The 17,962-nt window shown below is 51.7% G+C and overlaps 1 protein-coding gene across 1 annotated transcript; it reads left to right on the plus strand.

The window, feature by feature from the left end:
• Window positions 1-9,388: 9,388 nt before the first annotated feature.
• LOC128837239 (uncharacterized) lies at window positions 9,389-11,870 on the plus strand. Its single transcript, XM_054028235.1, has 2 exons — window positions 9,389-10,145; window positions 11,304-11,870. The coding sequence occupies exons 1-2, from the start codon at window positions 9,611-9,613 to the stop codon at window positions 11,795-11,797; spliced, it is 1,029 nt and encodes a 342-aa protein (XP_053884210.1). The 5' UTR covers window positions 9,389-9,610; the 3' UTR covers window positions 11,798-11,870.
• Window positions 11,871-17,962: the final 6,092 nt, after the last annotated feature.

Raw genomic sequence — 17,962 nt, forward strand, 5'->3', positions numbered from 1 at the left:
GGAGGCTTAGATAGGGGGTGGGGTTCTGGAGGGCAGTTAGGAGCAGGGGTCCCAGGAGGGGGCAGTCAGGGGACAGGGAGCAGAGGGGTTTAGATGGGTCAGGAGTTCTGGGGGGGGGCTGTCAGGGGGTGGGGGTGTGGATAAGGGTTGGGGCAGTCAGGGGACAGGTAGGGGGTAGGGTCCTAGGGGGCCAGTTAGGATATGGGGAAGGTCTCAGGAGGGGGCAGTCAGGGGACAAGGAGCAGGGAGGCTTAGGTAGGGGGTGGAGTCCTGGGGGGCAGTTAGGGGCAGGGGTCCCAGGAGGGGGCAGTCAGGGGACAAGGAGTGGGGGGGAGGGTTGGGGGCTCTGAGGGGGCAGGAAATGGGAGGGAGTGGAAGGGGCAGGGGCGGGGCTAGGGCAGGACAGGGGCGGGGCTAGGGTAACCCTAGTCAAATGCAGCCCTGGTGTAACGTCACTGATGGAGCTGGGTGGTAACAGCACTAGATTTGTCCTGTATCTTCACTGCACTTTACAAACACTAGCCAATGAACCCTGGATTGGCTGAGCACTGAGAGGGTGGGTTCGTGGACAGTGAAAAGCTTCAGGCCAGATACAGAGCGATACTCCGAAATGGGCTGGACTCCCAACCAGATTTTGAACCCCCCAGGCCCAGTTCTCAAGCAGTGGGATCCGAGCAGCTTTACTTGCAGTTACTGGTATCCTGAAGTAGGAGATTGAAACCTCCCTGCGGTTTGCTCCAGCTCGTTATGAAGATGGGGGTCATTGATGAAATTCAGCTCCAGACCTGGGTTCAGATCTCAATCACCCTCCACGTTCAGGGGTGTTGAGATCTGGGACTTTGGCTCGGGCTCACTAGCTGGGTTTTAGCTTGGCCAGGGTAGAGGGCTCAATCTACCTCACCCCGCTGCCCTTCCTGTCCCCTTCTCGCCCTAGGCTTTCAGCTGGGAACCCTGCCAGGTGCTTTTGGACGTGACAGCTGTACGGTGCCGTCCCCTTGTTGCCTGCAGTGTATCTTTTGCTTTCAGTTTCAGGGGGAGAGTATAAAGAACCCCAGATAACAGCCTAGGGGCTAAGAAGAGACAGATCGGAGCTCCCGGCCAGGCAGCAGAGCCAAGATACCATGGACGTGCAAAGCCCACCCCAGGTAAGTGGGTGAGGGGGCAGGATCTGCTAGCTAACCAAGACAGACAGAGGGAAAATATGTTATTTTAATTTTCACTGTTGCAAACCTGCCACCACGCAACCCCTCCACCCCCCTCACCCATCTTTCTTTCTCTCCATTGTTCCTCTCCCAGCCTCTTCCCTCCCCCTCCACTCCCCCCATTTCTTTCTCAGTCTCCCTCTCTATTTCTCTCCCTCGCATCATTCTCTCTCTCTGGAGACAATCTCCGTGGTGCCCACACCTGTGCACCCAAATCGGGAGAAAAAAGTCACTTGCTTCCACATCAGGTCTGAAATGCTCCTTTTGACAATGCTGATGGCTTCAGAAGGGGCCACGGATCAGCTGATCCGTGTATCAAGTGCCCCCTTTCCACACGGATGGACTCACATTATCAATGTAAATGGACCTACGAATCTGCGTCGCTCTCCTGTGGACTAATTGTGAACTTAGACTTGGATTTATGTTAATCTTTTTGTTCTGCATCTAGCATCGTGGGGTCCTGATCCTGACTGTTGTTTGTAAGCACTACAACAGTGCAAATAACAAATAGTAACTAAGGGCTGCCAGCCCCTGCCCAGCTGGTCTGAAGCCAAAACTCTTTCCTTCCATCCTGATGAGTCCGTGTCCGTTTCTCAATGTGGCTCTGAGCAATTGTCCTGGGGTTTAAGACCCCGTCCTGAGCATAGACAGAGAGGAGAGTCTTTCCTATTTACAATCAAGCACCTGATCACACCCCCAGAATAGCCAGTCATGAAGGCAAGCGCCCACAGCTGCAATCGGAGAGGAAACCAGGCCTGCTATAAAGGGGAGAGCACAGAGAAGGAAAAGGGGGTAGAAAGGCCTGGGATAGTAAGATGGTGACAGCCCTGCACCAGGCTGCCTCCAGGAAAGCAGCCAGGAGACTGCAAGCCCTAAAACGGAAGGGCTGATAGACTTATTTGGAGGTGAGGGTCCAAGAACTGATCTGATTGAGAACAAACACAGGAGGGTCAGTTAGGAGCAGGTGCGGCTCTATGTATTTTGCCGCCCCAAACACGGCAGGCAGGTGGCTTTCGGCAGTGCGCCTGCGGGAGGTCCGCTGGTAACGCAGATTCGGCAGCATGCCTGTGGGAGGTCTGCCGGTCCCGTGCCTTTGGCGTTCCGCCGCCAAATTGCCGCTGAAGCCGCGGGACCGGCGGACCTCCTGCAGGCATGCCGCCGAAGGCTCCCTAACTGCCACCCCCACAGTAACTGGCAGGCCGCCCCCCCGTGGCTTGCTGCTCCAGGCACGTGGTTGGTGCGTTGGTGCCTGGAGCCGCCCCTGGTTAGGAGAAGGTGAGACACCCTCCCCCACTAGACAGACCATGCCAAGAGGTGGCAACAGCAGTACAGTCTCCTTCAGCCCTGTCTCATCCAGAGGCAATGTGGAGCTTGTGGATCTGGGATGCAGCTATAAGGCCAAACCCTCTGCTGGTGTTAAACCCACTCATTTAAAACCTGATTTCCAGTAAATGTAAACCTCTTTAATGTTTTTTGTGATAGAAATGTGGGGGGATACCAAAAAGAAGCTTAGAAAGCAACAATTTCATTTTTCATGAAAAATGAAACATTTTGCCAAGGTGTGACCCCAGCACCTCTTAATGCCAATTGGCAAGGGAGTGCCGAGGGGTTATGAGAAGCTCCTGATTCTGGGATGCACATTCTGATTCACCAAAGAATGTCACAAGAGGTCTTAAATGACTCGCTGGTCATGGATATCACTGTGAAATATACGTACAGGTACAGTACTTTGCAAGGAGCTGGGTATCTGTACCAGAAACTTATGTTCTTAGGCATGTCTGTTAAAAGTGGGTCACCAAAAGGTGACATGCCCTAGACCAGTTCCTCCAGATAGGAGCTAGGAAACATTTATCTTCAGTGGGGATGTAAATTAAGCATTGTGAGATAACACAAAGGCCCGTACACATACAAAGTCAAATGTTAATGAAAAGATGTGAAATCAACAGGAAAAAACAGCCCTGGGGGCGGGGAGGGGGGTGTTATCCTGTCTATGAGTAAAGACAATGTACTTTGGGGGTATCTCTAGAGGTTAAAGAAGACACCCTATCTCTTCATGGAGGAAATAAAGAGACAGTGGTTTTGCTTCATGAGAAAGGGGTCTCAGCCAGGCTTGCTTGAAGGGGCTGCGGAGAACGTTGGATGAGAGAAAACTGCAGGTTTAGTCTCTAGAAAGCATGTTATGACTTTGTTTTATTTGTATCCATTTGTTTCCAATATTCTTACTCCTGTTATTTGAATCTCTGATGACAAACATTCCTGCTTTCACTATAAATATCTCTGAGTGCTGTGGAGGTCAGCAAAGGGCTGGTCCTGAGCTGAAATTTACAAGCTGGTGTGCTCTGTTCCTTTGGGAAGAGCGGGACTGGTGGTTCTGTCAGTGCTGGGGGCATAAGGAGCTGGACGCTGCTGGGAATAGTTAGAGGACTCAGCGGTTGGTGTGCACCTATTGCTACCTATATAGAGTGAGTGAGGCAGAAGCAGATTTACAATAAAACACAGGGTGCCCTGGCATGGGGCCCCCCAACGACAGGGGGCCCCAGGGCCAGGCAGCTGCGGGGGCAGAAGCTTGGTCCTGCCGGCTCCTGCTGCAGGCTCCACCCCCACCAGCAGCCAAGCTCCCCTCTCCCCCGCCTCCTTCCCCGAGCCTGTCCAGCCCTCCCCGTCCCTCCCAGCGCTTCCCCCGCCGCCAAACAACTGCTCCGGGAGCTTGGGGGAGGGGCAGGGCCGCAGCCTGCTCCTGCACCCTAATTCCCTCCCAGACCCTGCACCCCCAGCCCTGACTCCTGCACCCCCCCTCACACACTCCCAGCCATGACTCCTGCACCCCCTCACACACACCCAGCCCCTGCCTCCCTGCCTCCTGCAACCCCCCACACCCCATGTCCCACGACATCCCCAGTGCCCTGCCCACCCTGACTCCTGCACCCCCCCACCTGCACCCCTCGCACCAAACGGGAGCTGCCCCAGGTAAGCGCTCCACACCTCAAGCCCCAGCCCTGAGCCCCCTCCCACACCCTAACTCCTGGCCAGACCCTGCACCCCAACCCCCAGCCTGCTCCTGCACCCTAACTCCCTCCCAGACCCTGCACCCCCAGCCCTGAGCCCCCTCCCGCACCCTAAGTCCTGGCCAGACCCTGCACCCCAATGCTTGTTTAATTTTTTTTTTTATAAAGCACTCTTATCCAAAGCGCTTTACAATAGTTAACTAACGGTACAAACAATATTTGGAAAGATCATTAAGTGGTCCGTCGAGACCCTCAGCGATTTTCAAGTGGTCTGTGGAAAAATAAGTTAGACTACAACAACAATCAAGGTACCTCACTTTATTTTCATTTACTTCCTATTACTTATAGGAGGAGGATGAAGAAAAAAAGAAAGAAAAAGGGGGGTGGGAGGGAGATAAGAGAGAATGTTATTTTTCTTGGCTGGGTCCCAAGGAGGGCCCCCAAAAATGAAGCTGAGCACAGGGCCCCACTAACTCTAAATCTGCCACTGGAGTGAGGCCTGCCGAGGCCTGGAAGGCAGCGTTTGTATAGCCAGAAGCTATTGTTCTCAGGAAGCTGATCTGCAGCAGGCAGAGACAAGCCTGCTTCATGCTAAGGGCAGGGGGTGCGGGGGTGCCTCACAGCTCGAGATACCCTTAGGGAGCATCACACGGGGTCAAAGGTGCATTTTGTGGGACAGATGGATGTTGGTTCTGCTTTGAGCAGAGGGTTGGACTAGATGACTTCCAACCCTGATATTCTATGATTCTATGATTCTGTGGCATATTACATGAGCTGGATAACACAATTGTTCCTTTCTGGCGGCCATGTCTGACTCTTTCACTTCTCTCCCTTGCGTGTTAGTTGCAGCAGAGGAATGGCTGTTCACCAGTCCAGGTAGCTCTTTCCACCAAGGGTTGCGATGGGACCTTCCAAGAGGTCACCCACCTCCATCCCTTCCTCATCGGCCCAGCAACTGACACCAGAGTGTCCCTGACCATCAGCAACGGCCCGAAAACCCTGCAACTGGAAGCCGATCTCCGTGACACGGTCGATCAGATCAAGAAGCGGATCATGCAGGAGAGGAAATTTGGTGGCTTGGGGTCCATCAGCCTGTTGTATGGGAATCGGGAACTGCAGGGCTCGGAGATCCTGGGGCAGCAGAATGTGAAGAACCAGGCCACGCTGTTCATCATCCACAGATGCAATGGGGGATAAATGGGATTAAAGAGTCACAAGGAGAAGCATGCGTTAGACAGAACGCATGCTAATTGCTTGTTTCTACTTATCGATCTATCTGCTTGCTATGCACAGGCACCAGCTGCCTTGGTAACAAATCCAAATGATAATTTTTGCTTCATAAAGTATCATTTCCATGCTGTAAAAGCTACCTGCTTGAGTGGGCTAAAGGATATCAGAGGGCTAAGGGATGAAAGGCTGGAACTGAATTTTTGTAGACAACTGGCTGAGCCAGTTTCTTTAGTTAATTTTTCTTACTGAAATCCAAATAAATCTAATAAATGTGAAATGCTAGGCTGCCCGTGAACTCCAGCTGTAATTGCACAATTCAGAGAAATGCAAATAAAGATCATAAAAATTAACCACCCAGCTGGATTTCTTTTCTCCTTGTTTTTGACTCCTGGTCTCTCTCCCTCACACACTCTCGCTGAAGGAGGGGCAGGGCGATCTGATTTGAGCACTGAAAAAGGAGCCAGGACTCCTGGGTTCCAATTCCAAGTCTGTCACTGACCCACTGCTTGGCTACTCCAGTCCTGGGTTTCACATAATTCTGCTGATTCACCTCCACCCACCTGGCAGTTCTGCTGCTATTCAAGCTTGTGGCCCTACATAACTCTGCCAATGAGTCTCAATCCTGACCTGCATCCCTCCCCACCACTGTCATAATCCTGGACCCACTCTGCCACTGCACTCCTACTCTATGAACTTATTTAGTTCTTTTTGGACCCCCATTATAGTCACTCACCCTGCTGCCGTGCCCCCCCTGTGACACTCTCTCCCCTTTTCACCTTAAAGCACTAATAACATTCCCCAAGGGAACTGAACAGGCAACTGGTATAGCTCAGTTGCCAGATAGATTCTCCTCTGCATGGCAGGGAGTTCGGTGTACGCTGTATAGAGAGAGACGAAAAGCCAGGCTACCTGCACCAATCTGAAGCCTAATCTCTCCTTTTGAAAAAGCGCTTGTCATTGACAGCCTGCATTAATCACCTTTCTTACACAGAATTCCCTGCCAGACACGTTTACTTAAACTGAGTTTGAATAAAATGACTAGATCAAGAAATAAACTCACTGACTCTGTCAGCTCCTCCTTGAGCCAGGTCAGCAGTTACTTCTTTGGGGTATGAGATTAACGGAAGGGTCGTCATTTGGAAACTGTTTTTAACCCCAATAACACAGTTTCCTACAATAGAAAAGCCATCTGAATGTGGCCAAAGGCTTCCTGGGCATTGGCAAATGCCTGTCAAATGGCTTTATTACCACTTTAATGGCTCTTTAACAGTTTCAGAGCTCTCTGCTACTAGGTCTCTGGAAGGCTTTTTCACTGTGTAAAGTTACTCAGGGATCCCCTCCGCTCACCTCCTCTCTCCCCCCTGCCCCGCTACTGACTCCCCACTGGCATTCTCACACACACATACACACACACACACACTGTGCCCTGTGTGGAGGGGGGTTTGAGGAGAGACACTGGCCAGCAGCTGCAGGGACCTCTGAAGGGGGAAGGGGATAGGGTAGAAGAGAGAAAGAAGACTCACCCCAGGCAGCAGCAGCAAGCGGTGGGAGCTTTGGGGAAGGGTTAGAGCAGGGAGGGGAAGAGGCAAGGGGGGGGACCATGGCCCAGGTGTCGGGCAGCAGGGATGGCTGTGCTAGGGGAGGCAACGCCTCCCCTTGCCTATTATACCCACCACCCATGCACTTGCAGACCGAGCCAATGGGAGTGTGGATGCTCAACATCTCTGAAAAATCAGATTCTAGGCTTCTCAGGTGGGACACTGGGTTCCTGAGAGTCTCACAACTAGTGGATGAATCTTTCCCTGGCCCTCTCCATGCCTCCATTCCCCATCTGCAAAATGGGGACAACAGTACCCCTTACCTACCAGAGGTGCTATGCCGATAAACCCATTGATGCTGGTGGAGCACTCGGGTGCTGGGATGATGTCTACCATATTAAAGCCCAGGAGGTAAATAATTTATTCTGCACTCAGTGCAGGGTTTGGCTAGTGGTCAGTAAACAAGGCATGAGGCCACACACATTGAATGAGGATAAAAAGAAGTATTATGCCTCTGTCATAAATGTGACTGGTACACTGAATGAGGGAGTGGAAAAGAAGAGCATGTGATGATTCAATTAAAGACCAGCATAATGCAAATGCATAAGGGGTCACAATTATAACTCAGGGACAGCAAAATGTGCCTCAGTGACCCCAGCGCTCATCCCCTACCTGTACCTTGGGGGAGGGGGGGAGGGGAAGAGGAAGGAAAGGAACTACCCTTCTTAAAAGAAGACTTGGAAATGTGTCTGGAACTGGCAGAAGTACTATTTTCCCTAACAGTGTTGTGAGCGATGGCTGAGCCGTTTCTGGGGAAAGTTGGCCAAAATATTAAGCCTTAGGCAGGGAGCAACCAAGGAATATTTGATCCTAAACAGTTAAAGTTTGGCAAACTTACAAGCCACAGAAAGCAAGTGAGGTGCTGGGCAGTTACAGGGCGTCACTCCTTATTCCACTTATAATACTTTGGCCCATTTCCAGGAAACTCACATCTTTGAATAGTGATATACTAGAACCTCAGAGTTACAAACACTTTGGGACTGGAGGTTGTTCATAACTCTGAACAAACTGTTATGGTGGTTCTTTCAAAAGTTTACAACTGAACATTGACCTAATACAATTTTGAAAGTTTACTATGCAAAAGAAAAATGCTGCTTTTTAACCATCTTAATTTAAACGAGACAAGCAAAGAAACAGTTTCCTTACCTTGCCAAATCTTTGTTTTTTAAACTTTCCCTTTTTTTTTAGTAGTTTACATTTAACACCAGGCTGTATTTGCTGCCTGACTGCATACTTCCGGTTCCAAATGTGGTGTGTGATTGACTGGTAACTCTGAAGTTCGTAACTCTGAAGTTCTACTGTATTGACATTCAAACGTGGCTGATCGCTTTAATCTTCTCTTGCAAACCCTGCAGCTCCAGTTTGGCTGGTGACAGGTGACGGTTGTCACAAGGACTGTTGCAATTGGCTATCAAGTGAGTGGGAGGGCAACAATGTGAGGAAAATCAACTCGGAGGCCAATACATTGGCCTTGGCTTTTGAATGGGTGCTCTAGTGCCCTGATTTCTTTCTCCTGAGCATTCCCATGGTCTTCATCATATTCAGCGCTTCCATGGCACTTCCGGACCACTGCCTCCGTGGTGTAACTTCACCCCGTCAGCAGGGCTGTCCTGAGGATTTATGGGGCTCTATGCAGTATTATTAAACTGGTGCCCCTATGCCCGACAGCATCCCAGGCTCACATGTGTATTTTAGATAAGTGTGGTCTTCTGAAGGATTTATTTAAAAAACTATATGTCTGAAGATCCAAGCATTTAAGGCTAAAAATGAATACTCAGATTGTGCACCTAAAAATGTATGCAACAATTTTTTAGAGATGTGATTTTATAATCTTCAGCAACACACTAATGAAATATTTTAAAGCAAATTTTAAACTAAGGTCCTGTAGACTAATACGTTCTGAGTAAATATTACAGTAATGCACAACTGTTTTTGTCAGTAAATTCAGAAACTGACAGTATATACCTGGGGGTTGGCAAGTGCCTGTTAAATGGCTTCATTACCACTTGAATGGCTCTTTAACAGTTTCTGTGTTGTGCTAATAGGTCTGGCAGGCTGGAGGCTTTTTCACTTTTAACTGCTAGATCCCTTCTGGAGGAAGACTCACCAGGCTGCAGCAGCCAGCTGTGGTGGGAGCCTGCAGGAAGGGTCAGATTAGAACAAGGATAGGAAGAGGCGGAAAGGTGAACACTAAGGCCTGGTCTACACTACGACTTTAATTCGGATTTATCAGCTTTAATTCGAATTAACCCTGTAACCGTCCACACAACGACGCCATTTGATTCGATGTAAAGGGCCCTTTAAATCGATTTCTGTACTCCACCCCGACGAGCGGAGTAGCGCCAAAATCGATTTTAGCAATTCGAATTAGGGTTAGTGTGGCCGCAATTCGATGGTATTGGCCTCCGGGAGCTATCCCACAGTGCATCATTGTGACCGCTCTGGACAGCAATCTAAACTCGGATGCACTGGCCAGGTAGACAGGAAAAGCCCCGCGAACATTTGAACTTCATTTCCTGTTTGCCCAGCGTGGAGAGCACAGGTGACCACAGATACCTCATCAGCACAGGTAACCATGCAGGCTGATAATCGAAAAAGAGCACCAGCATGGACCGTGAGGGAGGTACTGGATCTGATCGCTGTATGGGGAGAGGATTCAGTGCTTGCAGAACTTCGTTCTAAAAGACGAAATGCAAAAACTTTTGAAAAAATTTCCAAGGGCATGATGGAGAGAGGCCACAATAGGGACTCTGAGCAGTGCCGCGTGAAGGTCAAGGAGCTCAGACAAGCCTATCAAAAAACAAAGGAGGCAAACGGTCGCTCCGGGTCAGAGCCGCGGACATGCCGCTACTACGCCGAGCTGCATGCAATTCTAGGGGGGGCTGCCACCACTACCCCACCTTTGTTCATGGATTCTGGGTCGGGGATAGTCTCGACGCCTGAGGATTCTGCCGATGGGGTAGAGGAGGAGGAGGAGGATGAGCTTGCAGAGAGCACACAGCACTCCATTCTCCCCAACAGCCAGGATCTTTTTATCACCCTGACTGAAGTACCCTCCCAAGCCTCCCAAGCCAGTACCCAAGACTCTGACCCCATGGAAGGGACCTCAGGTGAGTTTACCTTTTAAAATATAAAACTTGTTTTAAAAGCAAACGGTTTTTAATGATTACTTTGCCTGACTTTGCATTCGCGGTCAGTTCAGCTACTGGAAAAGTCTGTAGCTACTGGAAAAGTCTGTTAACGTGTCTGGGGATGGAACGGAAATCCTCCAGGGACATCTCCATGAAGCTCTCCTGGAGGTACTCCGAAAGCCTTGCCAGAAGGTTTCTGGGCAGTGCATCCTTATTCCCTCCTCCATGGTAGGACACTTGACCACGCCATGCTTGCAGCAAGTAATCTGGTATCATTGCCTGACAAAGCCTGGCAGCGTATGGTCCCGGTGTTTGCTGGCATTCAAGCAACATCCGTTCTTTATCTTGTTGTGTAATCCTCAGGAGAGTGATATCACTCCTGGTAACCTGGTTGAAATACGGGAACTTAATTAAGGGGACAGAGGTGGCCGTTCCTACTGGGCTGTTTGCCTGTGGCGGAAAATAAATCCTTCCCTGCAGTTAGCCAAGCGCAGATGGGAAATTGGCCCTGAAGTTTTCCGCGTTTGGCTAGCAGGGATCTTCCCTGTTACCAGCCACGCGGTGGGGGGAGGGTACCGTGATCATCCCAGAGAATTCATGGCGAGGGGGGGGGGTCGGCGGCGGGGGGGGGTAGTTTGGTGCCTGCAGGGATCTTCCCTGATACCAGCCATGCGGTGGGGGGAGGGGTACCGTGATCATCCCAGAGAATTCATGGCGGGGGGGTGGTTAGTTTGTTTTCTGGTGCTGCTGAATGTTAACAGAAAAACCGCAGCACTCTACTTGCCTGAAGGGGCCCAGACAAGCCCCCCCACACTGCCCCCCCCCCCCAACTGGCTGAGATTGGCCAGGCTTCTGCAGCACTTTACAGGCTATGCTTGGTATGTGGGAAAGGAGGGTGCAGAAGCTGTAAAACAATGGCTTACCATGGCCGCATGCAAGCCGAATTCTGTTGCCCAGACCTGTGATCTCTAGCAGCAAAGCCACAAGCACTCAGCATTAAGAGGCAAAATGCGACCTTGCACAGAAATCACATGTGCTATGTAATGTGAACAGTGTTGGTCACCGTGAAAGAGTATAAGCATTGTTCTGCAAAATGTAGCTTTTAAAACAATTCTCTCTTTTTTCCCCTCCCTACAGCAGCTGCAAATTCCTCAAGCCTCCCTCCTCCATCCCGAAGGTTATCACAGATAAGGCGTCGTAAGAAGAAGACGCGGGAGGACATGTTTTCTGAAATTATGCAATCCAGCAGGAGTGACAGAGCTCATCTGAATGAGTGGAAGGAAACAGTTTCAAAGTATAGGAAAGAAGTCAGTGAACGTGAGGAGAGGAGGGACCAACATGAGGAGAGGAGGGACCAACGTGAGGAGAGGAGAGACGATCGAGATGAGAGATGGCGGCAGGAAGACCAGAGGATGAAGGATGCAACGCTGGGGCTGCTCCGGCGTCTGGTGGAGGTTCAGGAACGGCTGCTGGAAAACAGACTGCCGCTTCAGCCCCTGTTCCACCCTCCCCCCTCCCCATGTTCCGTATCCTCCTCACCCAGACGTGTAAGAACGCGGGGGGGGAGGCTCCGTACACCTTCCCATTCCACCCCAGTAGACAGCCCAAGCAAAAGGCTGTCATTTTTTTAACCTTTTCTTTGTGGCTTTTTCCTTCCCAGCAATCCTCCTCCCAAATACCACCCGGGTTCCCTCCCTCTTTTTCTAATCTATTAATAAAGAATAAATGATTTTTAAATGATAGTGACTTTATTTGGTTTGAAAGAAAGCTGGGGGAAGGGGCAGGGTGGGTTCCTTACAGAAAATCAGTCAGTAAAGGGGGAGGGTTTTCATGAAGGAGAAACAAACAGATATTTCACACGGTAGCCTGGCCAGCCATGAAACTGGTTTTCAAAGCTTCTCTGATGCACAGCACTTCATGGTGTGATCTTCTAATCGCCCTGGTGTCTGGCTGCGCGTAATCAGCAGCCAGGCGATTTGCCTCAGCCTCCCACCCCGCCATAAAGGTCTCCCCCTTACTTTCACAGAGATTGTGGAGCACACAGCAAGCAGAAATAACAATGGGGAGATTTCTTTGGCTGAGGTCAGAGCGAGTCAATAATGAACGCCAGCGACCTTTTAAACGGCCAAATGCACATTCTACCACCATTCTGCACTTGCTTAGCCTGTAGTTAAACAGCTCCTGACTCCTGTCCAGGCTGCCTGTGTATGGCTTCATAAGCCATGGCATTAAGGGGTAGGCTGGGTCCCCAAGAATAACTATGGGCATTTCAACATCCCCAACGGTTATTTTCTGGTCCGGAAAGTAAGTCCCTTGCTGCAGCCCTTTAAACAGAGTAGTGTTCCTGAAGACGCGAGCGTCATGAACCCTTCCCGCCCAGCCCGCGTTGATGTTGGTGAAATGTCCCTTGTGATCCACAAGTGCTTGCAGCACCATTGAAAAGTACCCCTTGCGGTTTATGTACTCGGTGGCTTGGTGCTCCGGTGCCAAGATAGGGATATGGGTTCCGTCTATTGCCCCACCACAGTTAGGGAATCCCATTGCAGCAAAACCATCCACTATAGCCTGCACATTTCCCAGAGTCACTAACTTTCGTAGCAGCACCTGAGTGATTGCTTTGGCTACTTGCATCACAGCAGCCCCCACCGTAGATTTGCCCACTCCAAATTGATTCCCGACTGACCGGTAGCTGTCTGGCGTTGCAAGCTTCCACAGGGCTATCGCCACGCGCTTCTCAACTGTGAGGGCTGCTCTCATCTTGGTATTCTGGCGTTTCAGGGCAGGAGACAGCAAGTCACAAAGTTCCATGAAAGTGCCCTTACGCATGCGAAAGTTCCGCAGCCACTGGGAATCGTCCCAGACCTGCAACACTATGCGATCCCACCAGTCTGTGCTTGTTTCCTTTGCCCAGAATCGGCGTTCCATGGATAGAATCTGCCCCATTAACAACATGATCTCCAAAGCACCGGGGCCTGTGGTTTCACTGAATTCTGTGTCCGTGTCCGTGTCCATGTCCTCATCATGCTTGTCGCTGCGCTGCCGCCGCCGCTGCCTCCTCGCCTCGTTTTTCTGGTCCTGGCTGAGCATAAACTCCACGAGAACACGCGAGGTGTTTGCAATATTCATGAGTGCTGTGTTGACCTCAGCGGGCTCCATGCTTGCCGTGGTATGGAGTCTGCAGTGTTCACCCACCCAGGAAAAAAGGCGCGAAAATGGTTGTCTGCCGTCCGTTGCTTTCATGCAGGGAGGGAGGGAGGGAGGAAGTGAGGCTGTACCCAGAACCACCTGCGACGATGTTTCTTGTCCCATCAGGCACTGGGATCTTAACCCACAATCCCAATGGGCGCGGGAGACTGCGGGAACTATGGGATAGCTATGGAATTGCTACCCACAGTGCAACGGTGCAGAAATCGACGCTAGCCCCGGTACTTGGACGCACACCACCGAATTACTGTGCTAGTGTGGCCGCACTCATTTCGACTTTATACAACCTGTTTCTCAAATCCGAATTATCTAAATTCGGATTAATCCCGTAGTGTAGACATACCCTAAGATCCAGGCATGCCCCAAATTTTTGGGTGCCCTACGCAGCTGGCAGCCTTGTATGCTGTGTATGCCTAAGCATGGCCCTGCCTGTCAGGTGGATTACATCTAGGGTGAGGGGGTGACCAGACAGCAAGTGTGAAAAATCGGGACGGGGGTGGGGGGTAATAGGAGATTATATAAGAAAAAGACCCCAAAATTGGGACTGTCCCTATAAAATCGGGACATCTGGTCACCCTAACACATCAGGGATAGATTTGGCTGTATGTCTCTAGAGCGCTTTACAAGCACTAGCTAATAAGATGTAGCCTCATCTTCCTGGCTCTGCAGAGCATTGCAAGGGAGTGTCATGGACACTGAATAGCTCCAGGCAGGATCCCGCGCGATGTTCAGAAACGGGTTCAAGCTGCAAAGCCCCAGTCCAACACCACATCCATAGGGTTACCATTCGTCCGGATTTACCCGGACATGTCCTCCTTTTCGCGCTAAAAATAGTGTCCGGGGGGAATTTGTAAAGCACTCACAATGTCCGGGATTTCCCCCTCCCCCGGCAGAGCGAGCGGCTGGGAGGGCTGCAGAAAAATCCCGGGCTGGACTCCTGAGCAGCTGTAGAGGAGCCGGAGCCGCCCTGCATTCTGAGTTGGCCTCTCCTGCAACCCGGTCCGGCAGCACTGTGCAGGGCCAGGGACCGGGTTTTGTTGTGCTGGGAAGCGCAGCCACGTGTCCGGCTCGGCTCGCACAGAGCCCAACACCCTGTTCTGAGCAGCAGGGTAAGGGGGACCGGGGGCAGGGAGGTTCTGGAGGGGGCAGTCAAGAAACGGGGGGGGGCTTTTGGGGGGGGTTGGAGAAAGTTTTGGGCAGTCAGGGTACAGGTAGGGGGTAGGGTCCTGGGGGGCAGTTGGGGGGGGGTCTTAGGAGGGGGCAGTTAGGGGACAAGGAACAGGGAGGCTTAGGGGTGGGGTTCTGGAGGGCAGTTAGGAGCAGGGGTCCCAGGAAGGGGCAGTCAGGGGACAAGGAGCAGGGGGGTGGGGAGCTGGGAGTTCTGGGGGGGGGGCTGTCAGGGGGCAGGAGTGGGGAGAGGGATCGGAGCAGTCAGGGGACAGGGAGCAGAGAGGTTTAGATGGGTTGGGAGTTCTGGGGGGGGCTGTCAAGGGGGCAGGAGTGGGGAGAGGGATCGGAGCAGTCAGGGGACAGGGAGCAGAGAGGTTTAGATGGGTTGGGAGTTCTGGGGGGGGCTGTCAGGGGGCAGAAGTGCGGAGAGGGATCGGAGCAGTCAGGGGACAGGGAGCAGAGGGGTTTAGATGGGTTGGGAGTTCGGGGGGGGGCTGTCAGGGGGTGGGGAGTGGTTGGATGGGGCGTGGGAGTCCCAGGGGTCTGTCTGGGGGTGGGGGTGTGGATAAGGGTTGGGGCAGTCAGGGGACAAGAGGCAGGGAGGCTTAGATAGGGAGTGGAGTCCTGGGGGGCAGTTAGGGGCAGGGGTCCCAGGAGGGGGCAGTCAGGGGACAAGGAACGGGGGGAGGGTTGGGGGTTCTGGGGGGGCGGGAAGTGGGAGGGGCAGGGGCGGGGCTAGGGCGGGGCTCCTCCCGTCCTCTTTTTTGCTTGCTGAAATATGGTAACCCTACACATCCAGATTTCTGACCTCTCAGAGGCGGGGGTGCGGCAATCCAAGGACCCAATGCTTTACAGAGAAGCAGTGATGCCTTTTGACTTCATTGGGAGTTATTTGTACAGTGCAGGGGGGAAACTGGGCCTCCTGGGTTGGTCCAGGCTATTATGGAGCCAGGGGCCACTGGTGAAATGCAGATCCAGAAATGGGTTCCGATTTCAGACACCCTCGAAGTTTGAATCTGGGTGTCTGGGGCAGGCCTGTCTCTAGTGCTGTTTGATCCTGGGCAGCAGAAAGCACTCCAGTCACCTCCCCCATCTCCCCTTCCTGTCCTCTTCCCCCGGGTTTGATCTCAGGGGCTTTCCCAGGCCTGGCTGCAGAGCAAACAGTTTCCTTTTTGGTCTTGCAGGGGTTTTTGACTGCTAGGGTGAGCAGACAGGCAGGTCGGAGCAGCGCTGGGTGGGACACTGACAGCTACAGAGAGAAACCGCGTGCAAATGGATAGAAAAAGAGGAAGACAGAGAGAGGAACTCTCCCATCACCCTCCTCCATTTCTCTCTTGATCTCCCTCTCTCACTGTTCCTCTCCCTTTGTTCTAGCGCTTGATTTCTATGCTGGCAGTGTTGAGTCTGAACTTTTGATGAGCTTAAACTTAACCCAGACTTGATGTCTCTGTCTGAACTTTTAATCAAAGCTCTGACCTGCGAACTACTCATGACACCCCCCTCCCCTTAAGTAGCCATCTCCCCTTTTCTCTTTTTGAATTTACATTTTAACCTGTTTTATCCTGTAGAATCTTGATTGATTATACATGACCATTATGATCTGTTAATCACTTTGTTTACTTCTGTGTATAAATATTGATGCTCACCCCTAATAAACTTGCCACACTTACTCTGAAGCTTTTCAAGCTAAGGATAGTGTGAGCCCGTTGATCAACGAATTGGTGTCTGGTCTCTGACAGATTGTGAGCCCCATACCAACTCCGCACGAACTCGGGTGCTGGAGAGGTGAGTAAGGACTTGCTTTTTACTTAACAATTTGGGGGCTCGTCCGGGATATCCTTCTGGTGCGGTGCCTCTGTCCAGTGGTCAGACCACTCATATACGAATTGGCAGGCGCCACGGGAGATTTCTCCCAGCCAATTCAATATTGAGGGGTCGTGTACTGGACAGCAGGGTAAACGCCAGTTGGAGGGCTCCTGTCAGACACCATGGGTCAAGGGACTAGCGTGCCTCTTGAGAGTCTGTTGGGGATTGTAAATAAGTTATGGAACGAAGGGAAACTCCCAGTACAGACAGGAATGTCTAGGAGGAAGTTGTACACACTGTGTGTAAGGAATTGGACTGGGTATACCGCGGTACTGGCTGACCCGGAGATGAGGTGGCCTTCGTATGGCTCTTTCGAACAGGCTGCCTTAAGAGGAGTAAGGAGCCAGATCGAAAAAGACCATCCGGGACAGTTATGTTACTGGTTTTGTTGGGACACAGCAGCAGAGCTGTGGAAATCTTTAAAAATTATGGCAGTCAGGTATTCTCCCGAGAGTGAACCCCCTCCATGTTATTTCGATGAAGGGTGTAAACCACGGCGTGTTTTGACTCGTCAATTGGTCCCCACTGCACCTGCCCCTATTCCTCCCCAGGGGGACTCTCTCCAGGGCGCAGAGAGGAATCTGCAGGACTCCAGATCGGAATCTCTGCAGAGGGATAAGGGGGAAATGGAAGGGCACACCTCGGGAGGAGTAATTACTAGGCAAAAGATCAAGCAGATGCAGCAGGTTGCATACCCCTCCCCTGGGGACGCCCAGAGGGTCCGGTCGCATCCGCAGATACTTACACCAGGGACGAATACACCCCTGCACCACCAGCTCAGCCCGTTCCCCAGGCCTGGATCAACTACGGGCAACAGCAGCAGCTGCAGCAAACTCAGCCTCCTCAATGACGGTACCCCGGGGGCGAAGGCAAACAATGTGATGGTCTTATTTCCTTAATGTCTTTAGCCGGCTCCTTCCTCACTTTCTCCCCTCCCAGCAAAGAGCCTTGTCTAACCCTTTCAGTCCAAGGACTGCCTGTCTCCTTCCTCATTGATACTGGAGCTACTTTCTCTCTTTTAAATCATGCCCCCTCTCCCTGGCTATCCTCTGAGGTTAAAACTGCAACTGGGGTGGAGGGCAACCCACAGTCTCTGGGACTCACTTTGCCTCTAAATGTTATTTATGCTGACAAATTGTTTTTCTCACCGTTTTCTTTTTTCCCCAGCTTGTCCGATTCCTTTGATGGGCCGGGATTTACTCTGTAAGCTTGAGGCTACTTTAACCTGCACTCCTGAAGGGGTAGGATTATTGATGACAGTGTTAGGATATTCGGCCCCAACTTAGGGTAATTGGGAAACCCCCACCCCCCCGCCCCTCTCCCCTTACCTCACTGACTTGCCTTTAACCCTCTGGGGAATTTCTGACACTGATGTTGGCCTGCTCCTTTCGGCAGAGCCAGTAAGGATTCATGTGAAGCCCTCCTTAACCCCCCCGTCAGTCCCTCAATACCCCCTGTTGCTGGAAGCCCAGGGCATCCGCCCCATTATCGAGGGATTCATTGCACAAAAGCTAGTCCGCCCTCAGCGCACTCCCTATAACACCCCTATACTGCCT

Source organism: Malaclemys terrapin, chromosome 4, assembly GCF_027887155.1.
Source record: "Malaclemys terrapin pileata isolate rMalTer1 chromosome 4, rMalTer1.hap1, whole genome shotgun sequence".
NCBI classification, from domain to species: Eukaryota; Metazoa; Chordata; order Testudines; family Emydidae; genus Malaclemys; species Malaclemys terrapin.

What these genes read in the sequence shown, in the direction of transcription:
- LOC128837239 (XM_054028235.1), top strand. Translation starts at nt 9,611, where the DNA reads ATGCAGGCTGATAATCGAAAAAGAGCACCAGCATGGACCGTGAGGGAG. An exon ending in CCCCATGGAAGGGACCTCAG is followed by an intron (nt 10,146 to 11,303) that starts GTGAGTTTACCT and finishes CCCTCCCTACAG; the next exon opens with CAGCTGCAAATTCCTCAAGC.